Here is a 12,672-nt window from a genome sequence, read left to right on the forward strand (position 1 = left end):
TACAGAAATTCATCAGGATGAGCAGAGACTGACCATCCAAGAACAAAACAAATTATATCATTCTTTGCTCTGGAAAATGTGGCAGCAGATAATACCCATATCCAATGACTGGCAGATCAGGAATGCAACATCTTCCATTGCCCTCTTCCTGTTTGGCACTTCCTCTCTAACAGCTGCCAGACCCACAAGCTCAGGTATTTCCTTTCTACCTTTTTAAGTTTTCCTTTTTATGTGCATGCCTTTCTTTTTTTACCTTGATCACTTCTGCCTCCAAAGTAATGGCTTTCAACAACTAACACAGGCTAAATCAAGTGTCACACCACAGCACCAAAAGCAAAAGTCTGCATGATAAAAAGATAATCACGAGCAGTCACGGACTTGAAAGAAGAACCACAAAGACCTGAGAAGCTCTTCCACTATTCTTGCTCCATTTGGTCTCTGTCTCTTTGTGAATGGTCTAGACATTGAGGATAAATAGAATAGTACAGATTTAAGAGCAGTGTAAAATCTGGACGCAAGATGCAGCAAGAAGAATTGAGCAGAATAGCCTGTGATGGCTCATATTCACATCAACATACTAAATGCTGTGGGCCTGAGTTATTTTTAGGTCTGTTGTGAAACCCCACATTCCAGCTGCTCCAAAGATACACCAGCACTACCACACAGGCCTGGACTCTGTATCATCAGCCTGGCTGGCTGGAGTGAGTCTAACCCTTGCCCTACATTAGAATTTTGGCGCCAAGGCAACCAAGTCCCTGGCACAGATGGGGTGATGTGGACAAGAAAAGTGTTTTGGACAACAAGCTCACATGGGCTGGGGAAGGGTTTGGCTGTTGGATACAGAAGTCACTGAGTTGCTGCAGCCTGGCCAGAGGTCTCCCAGCCATGATGGCCAAGGTCACTTCAGGCCAGGATTTCGAGTAAACATCCCATGCTAGAGAGTTCTGAAAACAATGAATTTGGCAGATTCCAGAAGCAAAGCCTCCTTCGTGCCTCTGCAATGTTTGCTTGAATCTCGTTGTGCAGACATGTCTCTCATAAAGAGCAACCCTGCTGATCTCTGAGGAGTAACAGGCTCCACTGCTGGAAGGAGCAGTGAAAAGAAAAGGCCTCATCCTGCTTGCTGCAGATCTGTTCTAGGCAGCAGTACAAGCTGCAACACAAACTCCTCAGGACAAAACACTTGCACACCTTTCTTCCTTCGCTCCCTCTGCCTGGCAGGACACAGGACCAACGTCCTGCACTCACCACAGTGATTCTAATGACACTAAAGGCTCTGCTGTTCACACAAGCACTCAACACAGACACCTCTGAGGACCCACAGTGGCAGGGCTCTCAGAATACCAGGGCAGATGCAGCACAGGACAAGGCTGGGAGGAGCAAACATCCCTCACGGAGGGTTCAGGCCAGGTCACACTTGCAAGCTGCCACCTTCCCCCCAGATTTGCATGACCCAACTACAAACAATGCAGCTGCTATCTCATTTCCAAAACCAGTACCAGCAATCCTCTTTCTTAAGAAGAGCAAACCTATTACACAAGAGCAAGGTTATCTGGATCTTCTCCTTACCCCCTCAGTCACCCTTAAGGTTCCACTCTTCAATTCTTGTTCTTACTCACAAGCCAGCCCTACGACAAGTAAACCCCACCCCAAACCAGCAAAGATAAGACCACCCTTTATCTCCTGAGATGGAAGAAGCCCTTTCAAGCTCACACAGAAACAAAGCTGTAAACAAGCATCAGACCCCTGTACTTGAATAAGGACAACTTTTCATAGACTAGGGGTGATCTCTCAACCATTCTTCCCCGTTCCCTCAGCTGAAAGCAGCCTCAACTCTCCTATTTCTGCTCTGAACTGTCCCCGCCAAAATTCTGCATCGGGAAATATTGTTAATCTGCAATGAAAGAGAAGCACAAACACCACACAGGTACTCTACCCATAAAGATAGCCTCTACTTGCTCTGGTGTGGTATAAACGAGTAATAAAGATACCCCTGGAAATCCAGAAATCTCCCACTATAATAAAAAAAAAGCAAAAAAAAAAAGCATTTATCTCTGTATGTAGGAAGACACTACCACATATAAAATTAAGCAAGAAAAGGCATTAAATATAGCAAAGAAGACTGTATCCACTGCTTCCTTGCACTACACCATCAACTAAACTAGAAGTAGAGAGATGAAAAGGTCTCTAACTGTGCATTACTGTTGTAGATAATGCGCTGCAAACACAAAACCATGGAAAAAAAGCTCTCTAACAAGTCATTAAAATTTTTCTGTGCTTTTCAGGAAAAGTGATCAATTCATTAAGCAGCACTGCTTAGCTACTTAAACAGCTGAACCCTTTACTCACATCATGGTAATCACCAACCATGCCATGGGTTATCTGTAGGTCAGGAGTATTCTGGCAAAACACACTAACATATCACTAATTGAAGTGAATCAGATTCTTTCACTAATACCCTGCTACATGATAATCCAAGCAGTGCCCTGCAAGCCCTTTCCATCTGGCATGTCACCTTTTCTCTTACAGTCCCACAGGTGACAAAGCAGCCCTGAGAACCACTCCTAACACTGTGGGCTTAGTACCTACTTATACCTTGCAAGTGGCCATGGTCTGGATAACCAGCCCAGGGAAGGAATCTTTTTCCTAGGCCTAGATGGCTTCCTATGGTCCTTTCCAATCCCATTTTCTATTATCCACTGACGTCACAGCTGGACAGCAAACTAAAAATACTAATCTTTCACAAAGGTAACTACTGCTGAGCTTGCTCTTAAGCAGCACTCAAGAGTTTCCACACCTTAAGGCACAAAGTGCAATCTGCTTAACAGAGAGGGAACTGCAATTCCCCTGCAGCCATTCACACCACACAGAGGTATCACCCAGGCTCTCCTTAACACTTGCTCCTCAGAGGCATTAAGCCTGGAGGAGACCTATAAAAGATCATCACATGTATGGGAATGGCAGGAAGATAAAACACTACCCCCACCGAGTTCAAGCAAACTTCTGCTCAATCCAGCAGCAGATTTAACACAGGCAGGCGGAGTCCAGCAACTGCAGTGCATCGAGCCAAGGCAGGAAAACAGTCAAGGAGCCCTCGTCATTTCTGCTTGCAGAGTAAAAAGTTCCCAAACAGGCAGGGTCCTCCTGCTGCCTGGAGTGGCACATTCAGCTCCTGAACAAACCTCTCTTGCAGAAAGGGGTCATGCCTCCAATGGCTATTAACCATTTGACAGCTTAGAGAAGCTCACACCATTTAGACCTCCAAGCCCAACAGAACAACGGAAAGGTTTTCCAGATTCTCCAGAAGGCTACTCTCAGCAGCACACTCAGGAATCCAGAGTGATGCTCCAGATATTAAAGGTTTTTTGGTGACTGCATGATGAGAGCAATGATGCCTCTCAGAACCAGAATCAGGGCAGGGAGCAGGTGCTTCTCAGGCAGTTCAGTAAAGGCCAAGGGCATTCAGCAGAGCACTGCCTTCCAGAAGCATTACGATTGCCCTTCAAATATCAGCCTGGTTTTATTACCCTGTAATTTGTATCTGTAGGGTTCCTCATCCTTAGCAGCTTTTCTAAGGGAGGAGTCAGTAAGCTGCATACCTTCTTTGTTACCCCCTCTGAAATCTTTCTTCCATTTGTCCTCTTTCCTTTATCAAGTTTGTAGCTGAAGTGTCATCTTTGACAAGGCTTCCTTTTAGACTCCTATGTCAGCTCACTTCTAAACTTCATGCCTTTGTTTCCCCCTTTCAAAAAGGCCAGCACACATATCTGGGGCTCTGAAGTGCTGAGACTGTTTTTGTCATTTTCAGAAGGGAGAAAGGGAGGAAAAAGCAGTAACTGATTTATCTAAGATCAACAGCCAAGAAACCAAGGGTTAGTGAAGAGCTTTGTGCTTGTGTGTCACAAAGTAAATAAGCTGTGGCAAACGCACCCTGGAACATTTCCCATGGCAATGGCTGCTTTAATTACCAAGGGATGGCTACATTAATTATATCAGGAATGACACCAAGTCAGAGTGTTTTATGTTCAAAACCAATCAAAAATGACCTTTTAACTCCCATTTGAGCAAAAAATCAAAAATTATTTGAAAGGACCATGTTCAGAATTTCTGTTCTGATACTAAAACGATTAGAAGCAATTTCTGAAGAACCTTGCTTTTCCTAACCCTGTTTTTCAAGCCTTCCTGCTTCAGAAGCTGTGACAATAGTGTAACTCTAGCTTGCACTAAAAACAATCAGATTCAGGTTTTTCCATCACTGTCTGAAACACAAAGAACCAACTATATTTTCTTTGGAGGCAACTGAAACAAGTACTTTTCTTAATCATCTTCATAATTGTTTTATGGACATGTTAAAGGTTTCCTTCCCAGAGCGAAAGGAAAATTGTATGAAAGCTGTAAAATATTTCTATAGCCATCAAAGAGTTTAGAAAGCTTGTCTTTTTCCTCAGAAGTAGCTTAGAAGTTTTGTCTTTAAAGAACTGTTTGTGCCAGTGATATTAAGATATCAAAGGGCAGATGAGGGAAACTGTAAATGCAATTAATTTCTGCATACAAAGAAAGGAAGTTGCAAGCATATAGCCTGTAGTCTGTTAATTAAAAATAAAACACCAGCTTAAACCCAAACTGGTCCAGGTTTCTCAACTGATAAGGTTTTGTTGTTGTTGTTGTTCTGTTTTTAAAAGAGAACCCTTTCTCTCCAACAGCAAAAGGCAGCAGGACAGCATGAGAAGAGCCAAACCAGGAACTCCAGATCTCCTGCCCCCATCTTACTGCTTGATCATCCATGACTTCCGTATCTGGGTCCATCCAGCTCATGCTCTCCTTTATCAGGCACACTCTCATCAAGCGCTTCCTATCTAACTCTCCCATCACAGATCAAAGCATGGCGAATAAACATTGGACTTCCCTGACTCCAGCCACACCTTCCATCATCTACCCTTACTTTCCATATATTCTTCCCTTTCAATCCTATTTCTCCTGCCCTGAACAGGAGAACATTATAACATTCTCTTTTCTCCCCAACTCATCGGGATCATTCACCTCTGTCCTTTTTATCAGATCTCATCTAAGTACAACTCCAACCTCTTTTCTTCTCGAGTCTCCACTATCATTAGAGACTTCCCTTTCCTTGCTGTCATTCCATCCACCCCTGCTGCTGGATGTTTCCTCACTCACACGGGTTCAGTGAGTTTGTAAGCCAGGCTCAAACCCACCCAGTCAGCTGAGACATCCTTTGTTTGACTTGAATTTTGCAGTGTCTTATTTTTCTTTCCTGTTTCCATCCCTGTGGCCTCTGTCAACACTATCCAGCTCATTGTGTGGCTTTATCTTGGCCCTTCTAATTCACTCAATGCATTCCTCAAAGATCCCCATAATTTTACTCCACATCTCAGTGAGCTTCCAGCCTCATTCCTTGCCCCTTCAACTCTGCCTGCTTTACAACAAATGTCTGAGTACTCTTATTAGAGGAAAAATTCCACCCACCCGTAACAACTTAAAAGAGTTCACTCTCTCCTTCAAGCCAGTCAAAATGCCTCTGACATCCCAGCAATGCCCAGCCTTCAGCTCAAAATGGCCACAAAGCTCCCTTTATTCCTCCCCACCCCTTCCCAGCTTGCAGCATCACTAGATACCCTTTTGTTTGATTAAGACTAATCATAGCTTAAGGACACACAGTCAGATAAGCAGCTGCTCAAGTGACTGAATATCAACTCTGCTTTCCAAAAGAATGGAAATTTTTTCCCCCACATGGGAAAGTAACAAACAAGAAAGGTTCAGTGACCTACTAAAGGGATGTGTGGAAAAACATGAGTAAAGCCAAGACCTGAATTTTGGGTTTCTTGGCTTTGATTCCTCTTGCCACTCAGCAGAAAGAAATAAAAACAGGTAAGGGGGGGAGAACTGAAAATCAACGTATTAATTTCTGTTGCCATTCAAAGCACATCATAACCCCACAGCACAAAATCTTCACTAAAAATAATGCCAAATCTCAAAGTTCAGCCAAATTTTTTCACACCACGCAAAAGTTCTTGAGAACTGGCAGTCTGAGGACAAACTAGTTCCCTCTTCCCTATTTCAGCAATCCATCAAAAATTATGATTATGAAATCCATGTTGTATTTAAGCCAGAAAACAACATCTGTTTACTGAGTAAAAACACAAGACGATAACTACAACAAAACATGTAGATTAAATGGTAAATCAAAATATTACAACAGTGTGCTTTTTTAATGAAAAATGTGACTACCGTGCCCCGCACCTCAATATTAATACCCTGCACAACCAGGTCCACAGAAACCAGCCTGCACAGACACCAAAATAGCCAGGAGCAAAACAAACAAAATTGTCCCTATATCTAAACCTCTGCCTACAGAATTTGTCTGTTCTTCCTGTTGTCATTTGTAGCCCTGAAGACACCAAAACCTTAGTTTGAACCAAGGCGTTCTCACACTACCACTACTCAATGTTTACTTTGGCAAAGAAATGCGTCTTTGAAACAAGAACAGCTCAGCAACCTTTCTGCAAACCATCTTGAGGTTCAAGGTTGTCAAGGAGGAATTTCAAAGTGCATCTTACACAGAGATTAAAAGGTTGTCACTGTATCAAGCACCTGACATAAGCAGGGTAAGAGGCTCAGTACCAATGTTCTGATTCATACGGCACCCTTGCTTTGAAGGGACCCTTACTATGGTTAAAAAATACTTTATAACAGCAACTCTGCTCAAGTTTGGCTAATTCAGAGGGTGAATATAGGTGTTTTTATCAGAGTAGTCTCTACAAGCAGCATGTGAAATATGTAACTAAATTCTGGAAGTTTTTAGTCTCCAAGTGCTATCAGCACTGCTGAGAACTTCCCCAAACACATGCTGCACTAACAAAGAATGCGTGGCAAAGGTGCTCTGGAAACAAGCTGACCCCTAATGTCAGTCCACTGAGGAAGGGAATATTTTTGGCTTACATCTACATGAAGTGAAGGAGTCATATTGCTAAAGAGGAGAGATGAAATCTAGAAATGACCTGGCAAGCTGTTCACAAGGCAGCCTTTGTCCCAGTTCCCAGACCCCACTCTCCTGCTTTGTGCAGCTTGAGCAAGCAGGATCCAGAGGGTTTTGGACAAATGTCTCATGCCAACACTAACACTCTTACCTCAAGCACAACACCTGGCATGTTCCTTAAGCTCTTTATTAAGAGGTGAGAGAATTCTGAGGCTACTTAAGAATAAATGAGCCCACAAAGTCATCTTCATCTACGCTACCATGCCCGACGCTAAGATGGGCAATGACTGACATAATAATATATAATAATTTAAAAAGAACATCACCCAGTGTGAGTAGTATCATTAATAATTCCTACAATAAAGCTTGTGCTTTGTTTACACAATGTACATGACCTCACACACATCTGAGGAGCCCATTTGTTCCACTGCAGGATTGTCTCCCCAGCACTGCACAAGAAGGGAACCTTCGCACACAGAATTAATTATTTACGTGGTCTCAGAGCCTCATCAACCTCTTATTTCTTCACAGGGTGTGTATACAACACACTGGCTGAGTGTAACGGAAATCTGCACTGTCTTTTATCCATTTTACACCCAGAGAAAATAAAGAATAGTTTTAAATCTACTTCTTCTGGGAGTAATACACTGTATTTCCTACTCCCTGCAATAATTACATTAGTCATTTTAGCAGAATTTACCTCTCTGTACTAGAGATAAACGAGCACAAGGTCACTGATTCCCAATATGCATTCTTAAGAGCTCCACAAGCAGTTCAGAAAAGTTCCTATTTCAGGTTTTGAACCTTAAACTATGCATCATTCTTCCCAAAGCAGAGCTTTCCACGGGGCAGTCCAATGTCCCATATTCCAGACTGTCAGGGCAACAAATGGTTTACAGTGCCCTTTTGTAAAGCACAATTTTTCACCTCACAGAAGTCTTCAGCCTGCATTCTACATGGAGCTGAACATGATTCTTCTGCTGGAGACAAGAAGTCTCCAAAACAAAGAGAAAAAATTGTTCTGACCCAATCTCAGGGAAAAAAAACCTTCATGATATGCTGTTATTGGAACAGTTCAGCTTTGGGAAGCTATTTCTGGGTAATGTAATTATTTGGATAACAGTAAAGTTATTAGAGGGCTTTACTAAATTAAATATCAAGATGGCATAACATTTTACTTAATTCTGCATATTGTAGGTCATGTAACCAGGAGCACAGTTTCTCATTAGAGCGAGCAGCGTCAAAGGTCTTTCTCTTTTTGAGAAGCACATTTTTTAAGACCTTTTTGACTTTAAAGTGGCCTGCCTGCAACAGGTCAATTCTAGCTACCTACATGTCAAGGTCTGCAAGGTCACATTGGTTTAAAGAGCTGAGATGAAGGGGCTAAAAGGGGAAAACCAATGTTCTTTTACCTCTGTCCGTGTGGTACCGCTCCCACAATCAATCTCAGCAGAAAAACGGGAGACATTTTAGATAAAGTACAGCCCACGTGACGCTTGTTGTAAACCCCAGTGGTTATAAGTCACTTATTAATTTAAAAAATTGTTTTAATCTGCTCACTGTACAGGGGAGTATGATATAGGCATATTTTTCCCTCTGGAATGGCTTATCTGACATGAGACTTTTCAAGCTGTGCAACTGGATATGTGACTGAAACAGCTGTGATGAAAATTAGAATCATGTTGGTTTGTACTGCTCAAAGGCATGAGGGAACCACTTCCCTGGTGTTCAGAAATAACTTTTTTTATCATAAAAAGTTTGATCATTAACAGCACAAAGCCAAACTCAAAAAAAATTTACAGCACAATTAAAAGAGCCCAGGTTACACCACAAATCCGTGATCCGGCATAAATTTGGTCACTTCCAAACGAACCACCCGAGGTAATGACCCAGGTAATGACCCAGGTAATCTAGAAAAACTTTTTCTTTCTAGTCCATCAGCAAAGCTAACGGATACCGCACATTCTACTGCTTCTCTTTAAGACTTTAAACACTGAAATACCAGCAATGAGCGTCACGTGTAAATAAATATTGCACAGAGAGCTCCATTACTGCAGCTTCCGTGGGTTTGTGTTTGACACGGCTGCATCGCCCAGCTCTGCAGTCAGCTCATGCCCCCACAAAGCAAAAACCACACATCTTCACCTTTGTGTTAGTTTTTGGTGCTGGCTTCCACACCCCCAGCTCTTTTCTAGAGTGAATTTCTGTCCAGCAAAATGGCACGGAAAACACTGACATAGAAATTGCATGTTTTGTCAGTGCTGGATCTGAGAGACAATAATGAGAAAAGTACAGCTGAGGCAACAGCCACAAAAACATCCCCATAAACCAGCCAAGATCAAATCCAACCTGAGCAGGATGTGGACAGAGAGACCTACAACCTACAGGCTCAATCATTTGCTAAAAAGAGATCATTTCTCATTTCATAGCCACATTCATCACCTCAAATCAGACTTTCCAGAATTACTTTAATCCTTTTTAGATCCAAGTTTACAGTTGGTTTGTTTGGCAGATGTAGACAATGTATCCCAAAGCTGCTGACTAAGCAGGCTGAATTCGGGCAGGATGCTTCAGGGCTGCAACTCAGCAAACCCTAAGCTACCCAAGGATAGAAGCATTAAGAATGTGCTTTTCTTTGGCAGCCTCCAAGAAGATATTTTCTGCACCTTGCCTCATGCTATCACCAGCAACCAGGATAATTTTTTTTTTTCTGAAATAAATTTGGTGCTCAATTTATTCACCTACATCAGAGCTCAGTACTAAGTGTAACAGCATCATTCCTTTGCAATAGACATGATCCTCAGTTTCAAAAATCCCAAGGACACACTAGTGGAAGCACAAAATAAAATAAAGGTGATAGAGGCCAAGGAGCAGATGCACATGAGCAGTCCAGCTCTGTCCTTCATAATACCTGTGGTTCCTTTGCAAGTTCCTCCCAGCTTGCACAATAAGGCAGATTGATTAATTTTTAGTTAAGGCTTACATTTTTATTTCTTTTGTAAGTGCAAAGTATTTATGTCCACTGTTGCACACACCTTATCTGAGGTTCGGTCTCTCTTCAGTAACTAATAACATGCTTGGCCAATATTATCAAAATTTTAAGATTAATTTACATTACATCTTCTGGCTACTATACAGAACAGATAGTTCTTCTATTGTTTCTTCTTCATTGAGCAATATTTAAACAGAGGAATTAGGGGTGGGCAAAGTTAATTTTCTTTTAGCGAGCTAATGTGGTTCCTAAAGATGAAAATAAATATTTCTGTTGATATGCCAAGAGGCATTTTCCATCAGCCCTTTTAATCAACTTCCAAAATACGCTCAGCAGAGAACATCAGATTGGATCCGGTTTCTGCTATATCACACTGAACAAAAGACTCGAGCAGACACACATCTTTCCAAAACACTTCTATTCCACAGCTCTGCCTCCATTTTGGATGACAGACAAAGGGGATAAATGTGAATATATCGCCTTATTGAAAAGATGAAAAGCACAACTGAAGTCTGAGCAAAAGGTGCAGATCAACCCAGGAAGTGCTGCTGCCAGCTGCAGCCACCGCAGGAACAAAGGAAACAGCGACAGAGCCCGCTTGCTTGACTTTGTTATAAAAATAAAATTTGGGGAGGGGAAGAAGGAAAATTGGCTGGGTTTCACATCGAGCGGGGCACTTTGCCCTTTAAGGGTTTCTGTTTAGCACTAGAGGCTTCCACTCGCTCCCAGCCTGGCCGCGGGATGCTGAGGGTTTCCAGCGGCACCAGCAGCCAGCCGGGGCGAGCGGGACCCCATCCCTCAGCCCTCACGACGAGGAGGCAGCGACAGCCCCCCCCCCCCCCCCCCCCCACCCCGAGCCTCAGGCCTGCGGAAAAGCACCCGCCGGGATCCTCAAGTTCGCTGAAAACAAAAGCGGCACCGAAACCCCGCGTGTGGGTCGGGCCGGGCCGGGGGGTCCCCGCTCGGCCTCGCCCCCGCCCCTCACACGGCCCCGGGGCCCCGGCGCGTTCCCCCCGCCCAGCCCGGCTGGGGCTTTCCCCGCGGCCGGGACTCGCTCCCGAGGCCGCTCGGCCCCCGGCGGTACCTGTAGGCCAGGGACATGCACTCGAAGAGCTTCGTGAGGGACGCGTCGATGCTGAGGCGGCCGCCGGCGCCGCCGCCGCCGCGGGCCGCCCCGAACTGGTAGGTCTGGCAGGTCTGCTCGTTGACCGTGTCGAAGTCGTAGCCCTTCTTGGGCGGGTGCTCACTGTGAGGCGACGAGACCATGAAGTGCCCCGAGTGGATGATCTGTGGGCCCGGGGGCTGCCCCCGCCGCGGCCCGCACCGCCGCCCCCCGCCCGGCGACGCTCCGCCATCGTCCGTGTCCGACGAGTCCTCGTCGGGCTCCGTGCGGGGGGACAGCGGCCCCGCCGCCCCGAGCAGCCGCGCCGGCCGCATGAACACGTCGGCGGCCATGGCCCCGCTGCCGCCGCGGCCGAGCCCGCGCCCGCTCTGCGCCGCCACCGCCCCGCTCCGCCCCGCGCCGGCCCCCGCCGCGCTTAAAGGAGACGGAGCGGCCCCGCCGCCGCCCTGCCCCCGTCAGCAGCGCGGCACCGGGGGGGGGGGAACGGGGCATACCCCGAGCTTCCACCGGGATCACCAAGGAAAAAAAAAAGGGGAAGGCATTACTGCTGCCCTCTGCCAGGAATGCCCGCCCACTCCTTCTGAGGATAGCTGATTCAAATGATCCAGCGGGGACTTCCATCCAGCAGGATTTTTTTTTTTTTTTAAACCAAACTGAAACACAGAAAGTTTCACCTCAACGTGAGGAAGAACTCCTTTACGTTGAGAGTGGCAGAGCACAGTTCTCCCTCTCTGGAGACTTTGCAAACACACCTGGATGCGTTCCTGTGTCACCTGCTCCAGGTGACCCTGCCTGGGCAGGAGGGTTGGACTGAGCGATCTCCAGAAGTCCCTTCCAGCCCTAACGATTATGGATAACATCCCTAAACTTAAGGCACTGTGAGGAACACGAGATGTAGAGGATAGCCCAGAAACGGCTGAAGAATGTTGAGAGAGCAATTGCACTAGAAATACTTAAACTGTCTTTAATACACTGAATTGCTTATTATTTTCCAGAAGCAGTCTGCAAGAAGCCAGGGCAGCCAGGGAAGCTGGAAACCTGCAGAGTCACAGAGACGTCAGGACATGGAGCTTCTGCTGCCAGGCTGGTGGCTCACACCTAACCCAGTACCTGCTCAGTGCCACGTGAAAAGGAACCACAATTGTTCCAGGGGAAGTCAAGATCGGATTTCATCCTTCTCAAAAGCATAAAGGAAGCAATGGATCCTGCAGGTGAACATAAAAGCATGGCAATAGGGCGGGTGTGGGGAGAGAGCATCATCCTACAGCACAAAACCCCATGCATGTATGTGTACACAAAGTCAAGAGAAAAGATCTCAAACTTGCCCTGTAGTGCAACCCTCTGTGACCAGGAGAGCAGTCAGATCCTAGGATGCACATTCCAAAGCATTTATACTAATTGCATATATTATTTCAGTTCTAGGACCTCACACTTAAAATGAAAAAAACAGGCTCTTCTACATAGCCACCCTCAGGAGGGAAAAAGCTTCCAAACGTTAAATAGCCACATGCTTCTTTTTCTGGTGTGTTAAACCAGAAATAAGATGAAGGGAGACATAAGAAA

At 45.1% G+C, this 12,672-nt stretch overlaps 1 protein-coding gene across 2 annotated transcripts in view; it reads right to left on the reverse strand.

The window, feature by feature from the left end:
* LOC125335239 (MLX interacting protein) overlaps positions 1-11,459 on the reverse strand; it is a 45,528-nt gene extending 34,069 nt beyond the window's left edge. For both annotated transcript variants that reach the window (XM_048322713.1, XM_048322712.1), the window contains exon 1: positions 11,071-11,459. In XM_048322713.1, the coding sequence (XP_048178670.1) occupies positions 11,071-11,441 (371 nt within the window). In that variant the 5' untranslated portion in view covers positions 11,442-11,459. The remainder of the gene's footprint in view (positions 1-11,070) is intronic.
* Between the last annotated feature and the right edge of the window lie 1,213 nt (positions 11,460-12,672).

The sequence above is a fragment of the Corvus hawaiiensis genome, chromosome 18, assembly GCF_020740725.1.
Source record: "Corvus hawaiiensis isolate bCorHaw1 chromosome 18, bCorHaw1.pri.cur, whole genome shotgun sequence".
Taxonomy (NCBI): Eukaryota; Metazoa; Chordata; class Aves; order Passeriformes; family Corvidae; genus Corvus; species Corvus hawaiiensis.